General features: G+C 40.8%; 1 protein-coding gene across 4 annotated transcripts in view; it reads right to left on the bottom strand.

The window, feature by feature from the left end:
• The window catches only part of MICAL3 (microtubule associated monooxygenase, calponin and LIM domain containing 3), a 225,598-nt gene that overhangs the window by 61,332 nt on the left and 144,027 nt on the right, over nt 1-20,239 (bottom strand). For 3 of the 4 annotated variants that reach the window (XM_081958103.1, XM_081958102.1, XM_081958104.1), the window contains exons 18-20: nt 17,139-17,325; nt 15,271-15,359; nt 13,184-13,271 (exon numbers count right to left, since the gene is read on the bottom strand). In XM_081958103.1, the coding sequence (XP_081814229.1) occupies nt 13,184-13,271; nt 15,271-15,359; nt 17,139-17,325 (364 nt within the window). Of the gene's footprint in view, nt 1-13,183; nt 13,272-15,270; nt 15,360-17,138; nt 17,326-19,141; nt 19,250-20,239 lie in introns of all 4 variants that reach the window. The other variant, XM_081958101.1, reaches the window with a different exon arrangement.

Below are 20,239 nucleotides of genomic sequence, written 5' to 3'. Positions count from 1 at the left end.
GGACTCATGACCTGTCATAGGACTTTCGCATTTTCAATCTTTCTTAAAATTAGCAGGAATTCCGCCTCAGGCTGATATGGAAGGACCTGAAAGAAAAACTAGCTTGGACTTTTTTTTTTTTTGACATCCTGTATTTGAAGCTGGTAGGAGAATTACATTGGCAAGGTCTAGAGCAGGGGAGTCAAATTCAAGGCCCAGGGGCCAGATTTCGCTCGTGGGGTGCTTAGATCTGGCCCGTGGAGTGCTTAGATCTGGCCTGCGGGGACGCCCTGGAAACAGCAAAGGACCGGCCCGCAGTGCCTCTGCCAGAGAAAATGGAGTTTGGGAGGCCTGCGTGTGGCCCTCTCAAGCTCCATTTTCATTGGCAGAGGGTTGCAGAAGGCCATCGCAGCAGAAAATGGAGCTCGGGAGCCCGTTATCTCTGGCAGAGTGCTCAGGCCATCACAGGCGCCCTCAACACGAGTGACATTGAACTAGCCATGCCCACCCCAGCCCTCAAACACAACCCTGATGCGGCCCTTAATGAAATCGAGTTTGATACCCTGGTCTAGAGCCTTATAACTCTTACCTACCCACCCAAAGTAGACAGTACTCTTAGGGGCCTGCTCCCAAAAGGAGGTATGGAACGGAAAGGGTCCCTTGCCTGAATGCCTGTGGTTTAAAGTTCTAGCACTAAGCTCAAAATTTGATCCCTTGGTCTTCTCAAGGGTGAAAAAAGAACTTTGGCTGTTTGGGAGTCAGGGAATTCACAACAGGAGTAAGTTCAGAAAAAGAGCTTCAAAGTTGATCTTGAAGGGCTGGTGGCTGAAAGCTATTGAAGAACTGTAAGCTACAAATGATTTTTTTAAGAAAGAGGAAAGAGATATTCTCAAGTCACAACACGCAAATGCTCCTCATAGGGTCACCAAAGTGGCCAAGATGAAGAGGAACTGAAACAGTTTTGTCAGATTACTCTTCCATTGACAGTTGAAGGGAGAGAGCTGTCCCTTTTCAGACCAATCATAAAAAGTTTCAGAATGCACCTCTGCATGAATGCAAACCCATTAGATACAGAGATACAGAGAGAAAATAAAAAAAATATTAATAGTTTCTCAAATACCAGCCTTTGCTCAAGCTGCTACTGAATAGTGTTAGATACTGGGTGGAAAGGGGAAGGTACCGTACTAGATTACTATGTTTTTACTAGATGATTGCACTGGTCAGAATTAGAACAGCATTTTGCTCAATCTTTTTTAATTCCCAGCTGTTAATATACCCAAAGATACTACAAACCAAATCAGACCAAAAACAATCAGACGTCCAACATACAGAACATTCTTTCTCTGTGTATTTGTACCATGTGTCTATTTATCTATTGCTCCTAATTTCAAAATATGCAATTTATCAGGCAATTGGTTCCTGGTAATCTGTATCATTAATAAATGCAATTGTCCTTTGTCTTATGACAAATATAAGATATTAACTCTTACTCTGTTCCTGTTCAGCATGAAGTGCCAATGATTTCACTGTCGTGCAGTGTTTTATATTTTAAATTAAAACCACAAATTCCAGCTATATTATCTTCCTTTTATCATTATCTTTAATTGGTGTCAAATGTAATTGCTTGAGCCTGGGTCCCTGACAAATAAAACAATCAGGCACTTGGATATGACGTAAATTGGAACTTCTACCTGTTAGTAACCAGAACAACTAAAGACCTGAGAGATATCAAGAACACATTGTAATTTTGAGCACCTTTCAGCAAAACAAATGGATTCCAGTTGAATGTTAGAAAAAACTTCCTGATGTAAGAGTAGTTCAACAATTGTAATGAGGTGGGACTGACCTTGGGAGACAGGGGAAAGAGCTACAGCCAGAAGAAAGTACAAATGAGAGACAGCTTAGGTCAGAAGGAGTGTGGGCATGAGGGACCCTCCCTAGTTTCTTGGGCTATATAGGTGATGGAGAAGAAATATACTTTCACACTTTCAGAATTCTGTTAATTTAACTGGCCAATGAAATACTAATAGTTCATCTAGGCATGTTTTCTGTTTGGATTAGCTCACAAGGTTGACAATAATGGAACTGATTGGTGTATCGTCTTCATTAAAAGTATTTAAACAGAGACTAGACATCCATCCATTTAGGAAATTTTAATTTGAATTCCTGAAGTGAACTGGGAGATCATTCCAACATTATGAGTCCAGGAATTCTTGCCTGACACCCTAAACCTGAGCAGATAAGATTCCATACTCAAGTGTCTCCAAATATGTATTGTCAGAAGTATAGCTGCTGGATATCATCCTGTTCATTTCATAATAATTTTCAAACATGGAAATGAAAACATGAAGATACAAATGAGTTCTTCAACCATTATCAGTCTCTGGAAGGTATAAAATAATACTGAGGATGCAAAATGGCTTCCTAGAGTCTCTAGAAGTAAAGAGACTATTCTGACATATAACAGAGATCTTGGGTCACATTGAAGATTCACAAATAATTAAATTGGGGGAAAGAGGAAGAAGGGGAAGTCTGGAGTAGGTTGATTTGGAAAACAGTGGGGATTTCAGTGTTGTTTGGCATGTATACGCTTGTAGAGCAATAAGGATTTTTTTCCCCTCTAATTTATCCAAGAGACTGATTCATTAATCTTAGAAGAACACTTTACATTCAAACACCAATAATCCATGTGGGATTGTACTTATGAATAGAGTAGGCTAGCTGAGGTGTTTATCATATTAAACTACTCTCCAATTGGAACACATCCTGGGAAAGCGGGCAGACTGGAAAGGCACTCATACCCCCCCAAAAAGGGCCATGCCAAACAAGCAATCAGTAATGGAAGGTTGTGCTGGCAATTCTCTGAAAGGTACCAGCTACTCAGTTCTTTAGTCATAGGGATTTTGTCTTAGAGCAGGGTGGTCAAAGTCAATTTCACTGAGGGCCACATCAAGGTTGCATTTGACCTCTGGGGCCTGGGGTGGGCATGGCCAGCTTAGTGTCACTCGCATCGGGAGGGCGCATACAATGGCCTGAATGCTAGCAAAAACGGACTCCCAAGCTCCGTTTTCGGCCGTGAGGGCCTCTGCCAGTAAAAACAGAGCGGGGGGAGGGACGCACAGACACACACACGATCTCCGTTTTCACTGGCAGAGGGCTGCAGAAGGCTGTCATGGCCAAAAATGGAGTCTGGGAGGATTGCACGTGGCCTTCCTGAGCTCAGTTTTCGCTGGCAGAGGCACTACGGGCCGGTCCTTCGCTATTTCCAGGGCAGCCCCTCAGGCCAGTTCTAAGCACCCTGTGGGCTGGATCCGGCCCCCAAGCCTTGAGTTTCACAGCCCTGCATTAGGGTTTGTTTCAATAAGCTCCAGGGAGCCCTGGAACCCATCACATTCAAGAAACACATTTATAATTGTTATGTCATGTGTTATTCAAGTATGTTTCATTTTGAAACAGGTTATTAGATTTGGTGGTGTGTGTGTGTTTGACTCCTTTCAACTGCCTGGAAGAGTCCTGGCAATCTTTTTAGAAGTGGTTTGCCATTGCTTTCTTCTTCCTAGGGCTGAGAGGAACTAGCTCAAAGTCACCCACCTGGCTTCATGCCTAAGACACCAATACATTAAATTGGTTCTCCTGCATCTGGATACACTGGATTTTAGTAAACTAAAACATTGGTAATATTTTGGTTTTCATTTTGCTGCAACACTGAATCCACCTCGCTGTTTATTATTTCGGGCACGGGTGTAAAACTCGCGGCGTCACGTTGCCGCCACGTGACGTTTTGCGACATGTTTTCCCTTTGCGGAGTTGGGGTGGGCATTGGCCTGACGCGTGAAGCATTTTGCGTGGCCGCAAGTTTGACACTCCTGATTTAGGGGCCTATTTAAAAATGTTGATGATTTCCTTTAAAGCATAAATCATCAAGACATCATATGAACCAAATTTCTCTGCTGTCTGAGAAGGGCCTACAGATAGTTTGTAAAGCAGACACTTTATATAGATATCAGTTTAAATTCCCAGCATCGTAAGTAAGACTGAAGATCTGTTCCATATAGGTGTTATATATTTAGACCGGTATTTCTCAATTTTGGGACTTTAAGATGGTTGGACCAAAACTCATTCATGCTGGCTGGGGAATTGTGGGAGTTGAAGTCCTTACATCTTAAAGATTCAGAGCTTGATCTGGTCACTGTGATACAAAAATAACCTATATTATTCCACAGAGGGCTTTGATGTAATACATCTTAAAAGTCCCCAAGGCGCAGAAAAACTGGTTTAGATTGTTCTTTCATAGTTCTTGCAATATGGCTCTCATAACTTGATTTTTCAAAACACTCAAAGAGGAAAGGATACAAAAGAAGAGTTTTTAAAAAATCTATTTATTTGATAAGAACGAAACTGCAAAAGCTTGCAGTGTACAGTAAAAAAAATTAGAAGACCTCATAAATCTAAAACTGCTGATGTGTTATGAAAGCAGTATTATTTTGAAACGAGGTTCCATGTTCACATTGCATCAATTCAGGTACAATTGAACTAGGAGGAACCATATCTCAGAAGAGGTAGAGGGAAACAGATACTAAAAGAAAAAAAATGTAGATTGTAGATTTCAAACATTTTCATTTTTTGTTTTACATCTATTAATTGTTATCTTATTTTAGCATCTCACATTAAGTTGTAGTAATTTTCTACAGCAATCTCTGGAAAAAAATTGAGGTTTTTCCTATTGAAGATTATCTTCAAAAGATTAACAGGGGAAATGAAAAGCATGTGTATGTGTATTGTGGGGAAATCATTCCATGCTTACAGCCATATTCTTGGCTTTTAGGTTCTGCTAAAGACTTGTATTTAGTTCTGTGGATGACTTTGTCTACCAACCAGAAGGCCCTGTTCATGAAGCTACCCTTGAAAAGCATACGGAAGCTTCAGCTGGTACAAATTGCAATCACACAAGCTAACTTGGGCATCCAAAGAAGAGTGCATTGGATGCCGGCCAAATGAAGGTTTTGGTTATGATCAGTAAAGCCTTAATGACATGGGATCAGACTACCTATGGAACCATCTTTACCCCATCACATCAGTGCATCCATCCAGTCAGATAGAGAAGGTATGTAGCAGGCCCCATCAGTTAAGGAATTCCAAATAGTGGTCCCCAGGAAGAGAGTGCTGTCTGCTGTTGCCCCATCCTTTGGAATATTCTCCCCCCAGAGTGAGGTGGACCTCCAATCTCCAGCCTTTTGAAAATATCTAAAGACCTGGCCTTGCCATCTAGCTTGGGACTCCCAGAGGAAGACACAGCCATGAGGCTGGTTAAGTGCCCCAAAGCCCTTGTACCTGCTACTCTTCAGCACCTTAAACAAAGGTTGTTATAAATTGATTTATAGCGGCCTATTCCTTCCTTTCCCCAGATTAGATTTCTTGAAGAATTTGCCTGATTGAAATATTCATAGATTTTCACAGGTGTAGGTATGCTGGTCTTGTTGTATTGGGGTCTTTTCCCCTGTAAGATTGAGATTGTCTTGGCAACGTTTCGGCGAGGTCTCACTCGCCACAATACCAGCCTGAAGATGGCGAGTGAGACCTCGCTGAAACGTTGCCAAGACAATCTCAATCTTACAGGGGGAAAAGACCTGAACACAACAAGACTAGCATAAACACACACACACACACACACAGACATATATATATATATATTCTCCTCGGGGTGTGCGTTCTGTTAACATACAGCTGTTGTGCCTTAAAATGGCTTCTACTGTACAACACAGTGGAGTTGCCATGGTAATGGCTTTACAGTACTCTACAAGGGGGCTCCCTTTGGTAAGGGGGAAAATACAACATTAGAAATTACATTTGGTCTGGACATTTCCCCCCTATAACTAAATACCTGGAGAATGCCGGGTAATCAGCTACTTCCTTATATAGAATGTTCTTCAAACTGTTAAGTGTAGGGGAGAAAGAAAAGTTCCTGGTGCATTTTGTAGCATTTGCTACCACAATGCCATTTATCCTAACTGTGATTTTTATGTGCAATTTACTTCTTCACCCCATCTGTGTTATGACTCAGCCCTAGTGGAAACCAAAGAGGACTTAGGAGACTTCCCGTATGTGTCTATTGCTCTCACTTTAAACAATGAGAAACATTTCTCAGAAGAGCACTTGTATTTAATTGTTTGGAACTCAGAGGCATAACTAGGTGTTTGGGAGCTTTGACATTTTCTTACTGCATCACGAAAGACCCAAAATATTTACATAACAATGTATTCTAGAGTTCAGACATCTCATTCCTCATACTTGACATAATTCTGCCCCATTTTCTTAGTAGCAGAAAGTGCTGTCCCGATGAGGAAAATGTCACCAGTATTCTACAACAAAATGGGAAACATCTTCAGTGAGTTAGCATAATGAGCAAAAATGGAGGTTAATTTGTACATTATTTTCATTCATTCAGTAAGTAGTCAACCAAAAGAATCTGGGGGTATTTAACTTACATACAGCATTCTTAATATCAAAACACCACCTCAACCTACTTGGGGTAAATGGCATGGGTTTCACCATTTTTATTCTCTTTGGCTTCATTTCTTGATTATTTATTATTATTATAGTATTATTTTATACCTTTATGGGTATTTTGCTTACTGTACTACAGTTTAGTTTGCCTACTATGAATCAGAGATAGGAGATGTGCTGAGTTATTTGTTTAATCATGCATTCCATTTATGTAAACCCAGCTTGTAACTGTGACTGAGCAATGGGCATAGAATTAAAAACTAATAAAAAGTGGGGGGGGGGGGAAATAAGCAGAAGTAAGATGAAAGACATGAAGTCACAGTTCATGCACAGCTGTCTGTTTTATGCACAGATGTGTATGCTGCATTACCCTATTGTTTTGGGATTCTATGCATATTGTGGAACAGGGGTGGGGAACAATGGCCCTTTGATGACTTGTGGACTTCAACTCCCAGAATTCCTGAGCCAGCCACAAGTCTTCAAGGAGCCATTGTTCCCCACCTCTGCATAGAATCACAAATTGGAAACGCAAGCATTGGAACTGTGCCAAGAAAACCTTAATTCTCTCAAATTTGCTATAGACCAATATTTATTTTAGTGGCAGGGTGATCCTAATTTCATTGTTGTGGGTCAACTGCAGAACCTCCTAAAAGGTTTCCATTTCCAACCACACGCGAGATAAGCAATAGAAAATAAACACTCAGAAAACTGAATATTGCTTGGAATTTATTTCCTTTTTTTTAAATGCACAAAAACATAATTCAGTTTCACAGTAGGAAGAAATCCAAAGTTACAGAATGTAAACATGCACAAGCATCGCCACCCTCACAATAAGTGCAAAAAAACCCCAACAGCTAAAAAGAAGGTGCAACACCTCCAGCTGTAAAGATCAAACTTTTTGGAGTACATTCGCCTTTTCTTCCCTGAGCCCCAGTCTAAATCTCAAGTAGTCTGATGTCGGTCAAGTTTGCAATTTCAAAAAACGAGTGGTTTAAATAAAAGCACCTTGGAGTCAAAAAGAGATAAGCTACTGTTCTTTTTCAAGATTCAAAGCATTTTAACATCAATGCACAAGCAGTATTGCATATTGTTTAAGGAAAATGTCCGGAGTAACCCATGTCTTTCAAGAAACGCATTTACATACAAATAAAGCAAGTCATTGTAAGGTTGAAAAAGAGATGAAAGGAAGAGAGAGAGAGAGAAAAACTTGTTTTCCCAGCAAAAAAATGTTCTCCACCGCATTTTATGCTGGAGTTCCAGTATCCTATGCCTTTCTGCTTTATAGCACTTCTAAAATGTTTCTTACATTGTAAAAATGCAGAAGACTCCATTTTTATCCCTCTTCTTTGCCCATAGTTCCATATTCTGACATTTCATCATTATCTCTCCTGTATAATAGGGTGATTTTGTTCTGTTTTAAAAACTTAGTAAGAACATTGATGGGATGGGAACCTAGAACAAGACAATTGCAAGTCAAGAGAGGGAACCTACACCTATAGTTCCTCAATACACAGTGTAGTGATTATCCATCCCAAAGAGCAAGATTGTTTATTAATATTAGTCTAATGGCAGTTTGATACATTGCAGCAGCTATGTCTAAGCCAGTGTTTCTTAGCCTCTGCAATTTTAAGAGGGGTGGACTTCAACTCCCAGAATCCCTCTGGCTAGCATGCGATGGGTAGGGGGATTCTGGGAGCTGAAGTCCATCCATCTTAAAGTTGCAGAGATTAAGAAACACCGGTCTAAACCATCTAGAAATACATCCATAATATCTTATTCCACAGAGAAACTTTAATAAATAGCTAAGCAATATATTTCATGGAATGACTGCTATCGCATGAAGATACTTTTGTATGACAGCGTCATCTATGTTAAAGGTGTGTAGCCTTCATAAAATAGGCAGTGTTCTAGGTACTATTTACACCACGGCAGTTTTCTCTATGCTGAGTGCTAAATATGAGGATTTCCAAGTTGTCCAGACAACACGTTTATTGCTGATAATTCTGGGCACTGAGGTTTACACATCTGGAGGAAGAACAGTTTAGGGGAGGCTAACTTAGGGTCTCATTAAAATATGTATATATATATATATATATTTTAAAGGGTTTGTCACACCCGTGCAAAAGTGTTTTGCATATTCCAAATATTTTATTAATTTAATAGTCAATTGGGTGAAATATGTGCTACGCTAACGTAAAACTGGTATCACTAATACAAAAATTGAGGCTGGACAAATAAATGTTTCAAGTTGAGTTTTTTGGCATAGTGAACTTCAGGTCAGCAATGCAGGTCCTAGAGAAGTCTATTTGCACTGTATGACAATGCAGTGTTGTACTGTATATAGCTTTATCTTCTACTTAAAGTTGGCAATTGATTTAAGTAACAAACACAGACATTTAATCCTTGGTGAAAAGCTTAAATTAACCAAACCCAAGTTTAGCATATTGAATTATCAGCACACAAAAATCACGTACAGTAGTAAAAACTTTTTTTAAAAAAAATCAAGACCTCCTGCCTTTAAGAAAGGAATGCAATTTATAAGGATCATTTACTATATGTGTGCATATAGTGCATGGAGCATGTGTCATTAATTCCTTATTATAGCTATGTTGCTATTTAAAAATGCCATTATCAAGTTTCAGCAGTGATTTAAATTAATGATAATAATTGATTGGTGATCTCAGAACAATACCTAAAGGATTTCCTTGGTATATGGAAATATTGAATTTATCAGATCTGAACACCCTAATTTTACAAAAAAAACCCACCAAACAAACAAACCCACCCTGCTTAGACTTTCCTTTATTCTTAGATGCTATATTAATAATTCTATCCTCCTCGGTTGGGACAGTCTTAGACTGTTTAATTTATTAAACTTGTATGCCGCTTGATTATCAACAACTCTTAACCTTCAATTCTATGTGTATACACTGGATTAATCAATTTGTTTGTAGAAACTTAAGTTTGGTTTGTTTAAACCATGTGAGTTTAGGAACCATGTCTGATAATTTTGGTGAATTATCCAAAGTTTTGTTCTACATCCGACAGCTAAAACTAGAATCCTTTCACCCTTTTTAGCATTCTATCTCTTTTCTATCCTTCAGCAAATGCCTAACAACTAGGCATTAGGAATTCAATCAATGCCCATTCAAGAATATCAAGAAGGAGAGATCTCCACCCCATTATGCAGTAAATATGCAGCTTTATAAAATCTCTGCTTAGAATACTGCCCTCATTATGTGATTAAATATATATCCAGATCATAATCTATGAATGTAAAGATTAATTTCCTAGTGACCCAAGTATCTTGGCCAGTGTGTTGGGTAGTCCACTAGTGCCTCCAGACTACTGAATTATATCTCCCATCATCACGAGCCAGAATAACTAATAACTGAAGTACTTGGAAACAAAAGAGATGGTAGTTTAATTAATCTTGGGGACATAAATCTGAGAAAGATCATAATTACTTGGATAGTATTTTAACTTCTTAATCCAAAGAGAGTCAACTCCTTCTGTCTCAAAAGTAAGAATATTGGTTTCAAAAAATAATGTAAATGTTCATGGTTTTTTTTTTTAAATCATGGGAGATATCCTAGATTATGCAGGTAACAATTCAGGTTTTTCATGAAAAGAAAATTGCCATAGTTTCATTACATCTATAAGACCGTTCCATGCCTCTGAAATATGCTTCCCTCAATCTGATGTTTTCTAGATGTGCTAGATCATCACTGACCATATATTGACTGGCAGTTCTACAACAAGGATCTCCAAACTTGGCAACTTTAAGACTTGTGGACTTCAATTACTGGCTGGGGAATTCTGGGAGTTGAAGTCCACAGATCTTAAAAGTTGCGAAGCTTGGAGACCCCTGTTCTAGAGGATCCAGCTAGAAGACACCAGGTTGGGAACTCTGAACTAGGCTCTTGTGACAATCAACATATTTTAGAACATTTTACAAACAATGAATAACATTTGTGTATTTAAAAATACATATTTCAAAAATTAACACTCACTGTAAAACAATCAAAAAATACATGAGACAGACAACGGTTACAGGAGATAACCACCGAAAAGCAAGGACTCTCATAGTTTTAATTGGCAACACCAGCAACTGCATCATATAGGCAAAAGTAAAGCGGTTATTTGGCACAAGAGTCCGGGGGGTGGGGGGGAGAGACAAAGAAAGGTTTAATACAAGGACTGCATAAGTATGTCGGAATTCAAGTGTAGAAAACACCAGTTGTGGCTTTCATCATTCTTGGACCAGCAGGAAAGCCTGCAACCTTTGACAGTCAATTTCCCCCCCAAAAAATGTCTCCAGATAGCAGGAACATCAAAAGCAATTCACGGAAAACAATTTCAGGGGCCTTTGCAAATCAGAAGCAGCCATGAAGAGGAAATATGTTGATTTAATAGCGGTGCTAAATGTATTGGTATTTCTTTAAGTTCGTTGACAGTGTTCGGTAAACTCCTTTTAAGGGATTCGCTCAATAATTAAGGAATTACATTAATGGAAATCTTTGATCTAGAATGATATTCTAATGACAATAACACAATCAGTAAAGTGGAAGGGATAGGTGTGCCAGGAAAACTAATAATAATTTACAGGAAGTACCTATTTTATCTATTAAACCACAAGCCTGAATTACAGTAAAATTCTCTTCTTAGCTAATAGACAAGGGAAAGTAGAGATTTAAAATTCCATAGTAACCAAGCAAACATTGAATGCTAACTTGCTTGAAACATGCAAACAACAAAAGAGCAACACACTACCCTCATGCCCTGGCCCACTCTGAACGAAGAGCTTGGAATGGACAACTGACCACAAACATAAATTGGTAGGAGGTACAGAGTTTGTCCAGCATTTCTAATATATTAGTAATCCCCCTGTCACTTTCTCTTGAAAATCAGAAATAGTTTGCACACTTCAAAATGCCAATTTGCTTAAATTTCAGTTTCTCTCATTGGCAGTTAGAAAAATCCACTCCCTTTTATTCTTGATAGCAATTCAGGATTTGCACAAGACTTTTGCAAGACCTGTTTTTTTGGGAAACAAGCTAGGTCTGAAAAATCCTAAAGTGCCCAGTCTGACATAGGTAAAATTCAACATTTCCTCACCTCTGAATCCATGCTGGTATGCGATGATTTGAATAACTTTAACTATCACCAAAAGTCATAAAGCATTTATACCACAAAGCACAGGATTAATTCATGCTTTAATTATTGCTATGATCAGTTTAGTAGGATGCTTATTACTTCTATAATTCAAACATGTAAAAACACACATATTAGCAAAATAGCTATTTGACCCCTGAAGCCACACTATAAATATATAAAGTTCTCTCTAGTTCCTTAGTGTAGTAGCAGGGAACAGGTTAAGTAGCTTCTGAAGAATCCACACCAGCCATTAACTCAAATTAAACTGAGAAAAATAAGTCAGAAGCTCTCTAGCGTTATTAGAAATCTAGTTCATAGGCAACTTGCTCCACTTGCAAATTACCTAAATTGTCCTATCAAATAACCAATTTAAATTAAGCCTGCCCTTTCAATATTTGTTGAAATACTACTAGGTTTAGACTCCTTTTAAGGGATTCACTCAATAATTAAGCAATTACATTAATGGAAAATTTCAAGACTCAAGTCATGCAATTACAATTTGTTCATGCATTAAAAAAAAAGAAAGTCTTAATGTCTTTTAAATATTCATTCGAAGGCCAAACCATCATGGCTTCATTCCCAAATGTTGACCATAAACTAAATAGGCCCACAGTTTTCCAGACCCAGAACTAAATCCATTCTGATTTTCCTTCAGGTTTCCTTCCAGTTTAGTTACCAGCGGTTCAAAAGAACAGCCTAGCCACATGAACATTTTTGGCACCAAAGGCTTCCTTGAAGGAAGCATCCATGTCAAGGTCAAGCAGAATCCTCTCAATAGCACTTCGACTGGGCAGCCCATTCCCGGACCACCACAAAGCCTCCATATTTAGGCAGAGGAGATCAGAGCTGGTTGACCTCAGAGCTCCCTAGAGTTAAAGGCAACGGGGACCCTCTCAATTGTCAGAGAAATCAAGAAGGATTATCAGTGAGGTTTTGATGTTTTGCTATTCGGGTACCACATTAGTGAGAGTCAGGGGATACAGGGATACAGTGGTCAAGAGTTTGGGTAAACACAGAAATTTAATTAATGAAGCCATTATTCCAAGCCTTTTCAAGCAATGCTAACATCATAAATAATCCATCAGTTACCCATTTCACAGATCAATGCTTTTGAAAAACTGGACCCACCATAAGGAACTGGTTGTCTGTGTTTACCTGAACCAGATTCAAAACAATAATTTTTAAAGGTCGTTTTTGAAGAGATTTGTCTTTAAAACTGTGTTGCTCCTCTCCCCCGGCCCCCCATATACATATTGGTCCCCAAGCATCTCCCCAAACAAATCAGGGTTACAATGCTGTGGCTAATAGCCTAGTGCCGATAAAAACTCTCCCAGTATCTGCACAAGGATCTCCGACTGGACATAGAGAAAGGGGACTCCAAATGCTACCAGCTGGCACATGAAAAAGGAATCCAAAGGATTTTGGGCTATGTGGTGCCCAATGAAGGAAAATGTGCCCTGCAGCAACTGGCTTGCCTCCCTAACTCTGCCAAAGACGCAGAGCGAGTACCGCATCATCTTGCCAAACAAGGAAGCAGAGCTACCTGGGGTCTTCTCTGACGAGGCTGAGATAGAATTGGCACGCCCTGCACCATCAGCCGCCATGTTGTCCTGTACAGTCCCTTTGTTGTCCTGGAGGGAGGGGAAAACGTAAGGAAATAGACGTTAGGTGTAGGTAAGGTAAAGGTAAATGTTCCCCTCACACATACTGTATATGCTAATCGTTCCCGACTCTAGGGGCAGGGGTGCTCATCTCCCTTTCAAAGCCGAAGAGCCAGCGCTGTCCGAAGATGTCTCCATGGTCATGTGGCCGGCATGACTAAAAGCCCAAGGCGCACGGAACCTTGCTACCTTCCCACCAAATGTGGTTCCTATTTTTCTATTTGCATTTTTCCGTGCTTTTGAATTGTTAGGATGGCATAAGCTGGGACAAGTAACAGGAGTTCACTCCGTTATGCGGTGCTAGGGATTCGACCCACCGAACTGCTGACTTTTCTGATCGACAAGCTCGGTGTCTTAGCCACTGAGCCACAGCGTCCCAAGTGTAGGTAAATGCAAGTGAACAAAGGGTGACACCGTTTTGCTTAAAAAGCTGAACATGTTTGCAGTGGTGAGCTCCTGAGATCTTACTTAATCATGATTTGATTCATTATATTACTTTTGATTCCTTCAAAACAAAGACAGCTTTTTGGAACTGATAACTGATTTTCGGCATATCCTCCTCTGCTGGTTATGGGGCGGGTGTTTCATTGAAATAAAACGTACAGTTGAAGACTGTTTATCAACTCCTTCAGCTTTCTCCAGCTCATTCGTCTCCTATTGATATTCCTTTTTTTCTATACACTCTGGTCTTTGCCCCTACTTCCTTCACTCCCATCCATGTTCAATAGATTGCTGGGAAAAAGGCTGCTTCTGCCAGAGGACAACACTGACCAAAAGCAGCTCTTTGATCCAAAGATACCAGAAGGACATTCAAAATGAAGGGGGGGGGAGGAGCTTGACAACAACCTATTATTAGGTTGTATCAGCCTACAAAATGCATACAAGTCCATTTCGTCAGTTTCTTAACCCCCAAACCACCACCACCCAATCCATCAGCAAAGGCAATTTGCGACAGATTGTGAATCAGAGGGCGAATGGCTAACAACGTCTACTGGCAAAATGTCAGGGATGAAACCAGTCATGAGCTGGAAGTTGGCCACCCTAAAATAATTCATGATTCCCTTCATCATCAATGCTCCATGGATAACAGGTATATAACATGATCACTTATTTCCTTATTTCACTTATTTCTTTATTTATTTAAAGAACGTACATGGTTGCCTATCTTACATAGGGATCCTAGAAAGCTTACAGCAACCAATTAAAAAATAAAATAAAATATAAACTCTTTTCATCAGGTGTCAGACCAATCATTCTATTGACCCCCTGACTCAACCCCATCCTAACCCAATCTTGGTGGAAACAGCGAAGTTTTCATTAACTTCCAGAAGGCTAAAAGGATAGGGAGCCCTTAAATCTTAGGTGGATATACTTACGTACGTACGTACATATATACATACATACATTATATATAAAGAAACAAACAAAAACGTGGATTTATAAATGCAGATTTGGCCATTTGACGTTATATAAAGTTTTAAATGCAAAGAAAGAATATAAAGTCAACCATAGAGAAAAAATGAACATGTTACTGTTTAAATTTATTCTTTCATCTAGTTGATCTGATATTCTGGATTGGGGTATAGATCCCGATGTCTTCCACGTATTTTGGCTTACAGTTTCCATAAATCCTTTCCGTGGACCATTTTGCCTCACTTTTATGAAAGAGATAGTCCAAAACATTTGAAGGACATACTCATTAGCAGCCAGCCTTACAGATTTTGAATCAAAAACTCCTCTTTTGTGAAATGCTTGAGCATACGGGAAATAATGCAAAGGAGAGTATTTTTATGATTCTGTAAGATATTTTCAATTTTGACTACAGGGAAGTATAATTTTACATCTACTGACACATTCTTGTGTGGTCTGCAAGGTTTAAAATTAACCCTCCCCTTACAAACGACTCAAAGCCATGTTTAATACCAAGAAGCAACTCGGATTAAAAATAAAAAATAAAACTCCATCTTACCTTTCCTGACAATGGACCCACTGCTGGTCTCTTCCTCTGGGCATAACCTGAAAGCCTGTAACAGTAGTGAGGTTTGCAGTAGAATTTTCCTACAAACAGATCAAGGAGAAGAATAAGACAATAGGTGAAAACCACAGTTGTTTAACACTTGCAATGCAGGAGTTTCCTTCTATCATGTCTACTTTGTCATGTCACGTATGTAATTACGTCCCCAAAGTCTGAATTTAAGTTAACTTATTCCAGCTTCAAAAATAATCATTTTTCCTACGTTTTCCTGACATCTATTAACCAACACCCAGTTAGCCACCCGAGCATCCCAGGGAAACTTGTATGTTATCCCAAACAAAGCACTACTGTTGAGGAACAAAGACTGTGTCACATGAAAATCTGGCAGAAAAACTGCTAGAAAACTGAATGCAAAAACAGAAGGGCTAGGCATTAACTCCAAACAGTCTACTTGCTTACAAGCAACTCTGGGAAACTTTGAGGGACGAAGAATGGGGGAAAACTGTTGGAATGTGTCATGCCAAGGCAGGTGGTTTCCAAATATACGTTTTAAATATTTGTCTTAAATATTCCAACAGCCAACAGATCTGTTCCTGAAGTCAGCAGTACAAGAACCTCTGATGACCCACTAAGCCAGGGGTGCTTAAATCTGGCCTATGGGGTTGGCCTGGAAATAGCAAAGGAGCGACCCATGGTGCCGCTGGAAGCCAAAATGGGGCGGGGTGTGTGTGTCTTCATGCCCTGTTCTGGCCGCCAGAGTGCTGCAGGAGGCGGCCGTCCCCTCTCCCCCACCCCACCCCCCGGGGCCAGCCCGCGGAGAAGAACTACAATGTGATCCAGCCCTCGAAGAAATCCAATTTGACACCCCTGCACTAAACCTTCTGAAGATTCTCTGAGGACACTTCCCTATGGAAAGTTATGGCAGTCTAATCACAAAAATCTGAAATGTTGAGAAACTGGCTATTCCTCTCCCCAGGAAATATCTCTGTTAGCAACTTATGGGATCTCACAAGAGAAATCTAATTAATATGTGGCTGCAAAGATCTGCAGTCTCAGCACTGAAATAGTATTATTGTAAATTGTAAATGTAAACTATAACCAACTTTGCTAATTATTAAGCAATGTTTTCCACAACATTAACATCAATTAGGAGTGGAATCATAGGTATTTTATCCCTTCTCTGTGGAAGAATTAGTCTCACTGAAAATCTACAGCTGAGATTTAAAAGTACCTGTTCTTTTGTCTTTAAAGCTTAAAGGCTCCTTTCTGTGAGAGAAAGGAGCAACTGTTGTTCATTGCAAATAAACTGAGTAGTCTCACTTGGTGCTTTTGTAAGAGGTTAGTATATCTAGATCTATACCTAGAGTATCCTTTAGTATAGATACCTTTAGTATCTAGCTTAATTATAAACCTCGATATTAATATCCTGTTTCCCTGAAAATAAGACCTTCCCCAGATAATAAGCCCAATTGGACTTTTGAGCGCATGCGCTAAAATAAGCCCTCCCCTGAAAATAAGCTCTCCCTGAAAATATTGCAACACAGCAGCAGCCATGAGGTGACCATGCTCGCCGCCTCCTGGACCTCCAAAATAATAAGACCTCCTCAAAAGTAAGGCCAAGTGCTTATTTCAGGGGTCAAAAGAAAATAAGACCCTGTCTTATCTTCAGGGAAACACGGTATGTGTTTGTATTCTGTCAAGAGCTCAAGGTGATACACATAACACCTCCTCCTCCTCTTCCAATTTTTCCCAGAACAACTACCTTCTCCTTCCTCCAACGACATATCCCGAGATCTATTTCTGCAGACTTGCAGTCCCAGAAGACAAACGCAAAATTCAACCTCAAAGAAAATTTCACTTACCGTCCACCAAATCGTAGGCATAGGAGGACAAGCGTAGAGTGGTGGCGCAGTATTCACATTTAAAGCAGCTCCGGTGGAAGAATTTCCCCTCAGCGCTGAGCCTCTCCATCACATAAACCCGCTTGTGGCAGAAGTAACAGACATCACTGCCTCCAACATTGGGGGGGAATTCTTTTTTTAATGAACCCTAAAGCGACAGAAGCAAGGAAAGACTTGTCAGTTTGCTTCTACTCCCATGGAAGCCATTCATTTCCTCTTGGGTGGTCTTGAAATTTTCTACAGAGGATGCTCCAGAGAATGCCCAAAACAGAGGAACTTGCACATAAATCAAGGATCCTAAGACAAGTGAGAAAAGGTTGGCAAATGATACAGGAACCTGTAGCACTTAACTACCCGAATTATACAACGAGCCCCATGGCATTTGATGGATTAGAGGATATATAAATAATTCATAGAGTTTTGTTGACCTACCTCCCATCTCTAAAGGAGGAAATAATTATTTACTTGGTAGGCTTATTGTGAAAGAGATATTTGTGATACAGAAATTGCAGTGGTAATAAACCTCCTCATCTACCAAGGCGAGAGTTTCAACCCGTCTATTTATGATATCGAGTGCCGTCCACATGTATCATCCTAAAGACGCAATCTCTCTCTCAACTCATCTTTTATTCATAGGAGCCTTTACAAGAGTCAGGAACAGAAACAGGGATGTCTGACTATCTGTCCCAAAGGTGCTTTGCAAAAAGATTTCTTGGGTTCCCCCCACCCCTTGAACCTGGACTTTCTTGGGGGTTTTTCCTTGAAGATGTTGTGGTTCTCATCCAAGAAGCTTCTTCAGATCTGATTGAATGGTGGGGAATGAAAAGGTTTATATTTTTGAAGTCATCTGGCATCCTGAAGACTGTTCTTTAGCTCTCTGAGAGTCATTGAGGACCCTTGGAGTTTACCTGTACCCTCAGGGCCACCTGAATCAGAGTGCAAATGGGTGTAGTTCCTACCCAGGCTTCCTTAACAAGCAAGAAGCGGAGTCTTGGTCCCGGCAACCCCCTTTTATTTACACGACTGTGAATGCTTTTCGTTCACAGTCCACAAGGCTTAGCAAGCAGTCTTTCAGAGGGTTGTTTATCAAATACGAACCTTATCTCGTTTGGCGAGCTACCAAATAACTTCCAAACGCAGGGCAAGGCAAAACTTGGCACAGAGTCTCTTATAGTTACAAACAGAACTTTCCACTCTTGACCCGGCCAAAATAACGAATTGTTTTTCTGTAAAAGCCCATTCCCCGTTCACTCCTCTTTTGTTTCCTATGGGAGGGGCCAATCACCCCCAAGGTGTGGCTTTACTCCTAAATTGACCCTGCTTTCTTAATTGTTGTCTTCTGGCAGCTCTGAGCATGCGCACACTGGGAACAGGCTCCAGCTGTTCCTCTGCCTCGCTGCTGTCTCGCTCCCTCTCTGCCTCGGACGCACAGCTCTCGTCTGAGCTTTCCTCAGCCCTCAGGACTGGCTCCTATTCCTCCCCAATCTCCTCACTGTCTGAGGCTGTTGCCAGCTCCGCAGGTCACTGCCGGGCCACAACGTTCTTTGGCCAGCTAAAAGGACTGCGTTGTAGACAAGAGATGGGTGATATCTTGTGCCTCCCCCTCTGTTGAGACAGGGCTGTTCAATTTTAACGCAGATGGCCTCTTTGATCTTTCTTTCTTTCATACCAATGGTCCTCTCTGTCCAAAATGTGGATTTTGCTGTCTTCAAAAAAGTGGGGGGCGGGGGGGGGAGGGAAGGGGAGAAACCAAGGAAGTCCAATTGCTCTTTGAAAAGCAGCTTTGGGACAACCACGACCTCTGCATGATTGAGAATCTCCATAGACGCCTGACTACCTCAGCTAAAGCACCAAAGGGGGGAGAGGGGGGAGAGAAATGCTTTATTATGAGATGAAGCAAGAGAGCCTAACTTCAAATATCACACTCACAAACACACTTTGCTTTCTGCAAGTCATTCTCTTACCAGTTCCTTTTTGTCTAGCAGGGTTTTAGGCTGGTCTTTCCTTTGAAGCTGATTGGCTATCTGCTCAGCCAATGAGCTCACGCCTCCTGTATACATCTTTATATACTTCTACCAGGTGAAAGTAATTGGGGAGAGGGAAGGTAATGGATGGAAAGAGAAACAATATAAATTGCGCTGAAACCCACAAAAGGAAAAAAAAAAGGATTAAAAAAAAAGGGTGCAAAAACGAATCAAACCATGCCAGGGCAGTGGACCACGCAAGTGGGTGTGATACCAGCAAAACAGCAGCAACCAGTGGTATAAGCAGCACAAAATGTAACCACTCACAGTCCATAACCAATTCCATGTGATTCGCAGAAGAGACTAACTCCGTGATGCTGAACCTATGGCACGCGGGCCTAAAGTGGCACGTGCAGCGTCACCCGTTCCTCTTCTGGGTTTCTGGCGCACATGCGCACGCGATGATCAGCTGGCCTTCGTACATGTGGCAGAGCCGGAAACTGGAAGAGCTGGTCTTCCTTTTTTCCGGTGTGACCATGCTGTGTGCCAGCCAGCTGTTTGTCGCATGCGCACGCCTTCCAGTAACCGAAAGACTAGTCGGCAGGTATGCATGCGTGTGCTGGAAACCGGAAGTTCATTTTCCGGCCCGCGCAAGCCCCCTGGGCAGCTCCTCTTCCAGGTTGTGGCCCTGAGGTGCACGCGGGGGCGTGCTCCCATTCGCCATCACTGGATTGACTCATTTGTCAGAAAACACTTCAAGGAATGGAAAGACATTCAAAGACCAAAGGGTTTTTTCTCCGGTGGGATCGGTCTATCAGGACAACCTGGTCTTCCCAATTATGGGATGGAGCATACTGCTTCCGTTTTCGCCTTTCAGTCCCAATCCAGGAGCCCTTGCAGGCAGTCACTTTCGCGACACACTATTTTTTTGTGTTAATTTCAGAGTATAAGACGCACCGGAGTATAAGACGCACCAAGGTTTTGAAGAGGCAAAAAACTTTTTTTTGCACTCTTGCAAACCTCTCAAAAAGGTCCGTTTTTTGCAAAAATGGGCCCGTTTTTTTCCGAAAAAAAAGGCATGAATACCCTTTAGGGGGC

This window comes from Natrix helvetica (genome assembly GCF_964273705.1).
Source record: "Natrix helvetica genome assembly, chromosome: 6".
In the NCBI taxonomy this organism is placed as follows: Eukaryota; Metazoa; Chordata; class Lepidosauria; order Squamata; family Natricidae; genus Natrix; species Natrix helvetica.
The sequence above is the reverse complement of the archived record's forward strand: the minus strand, read 5'-3'. Positions and strand labels throughout refer to the sequence as shown.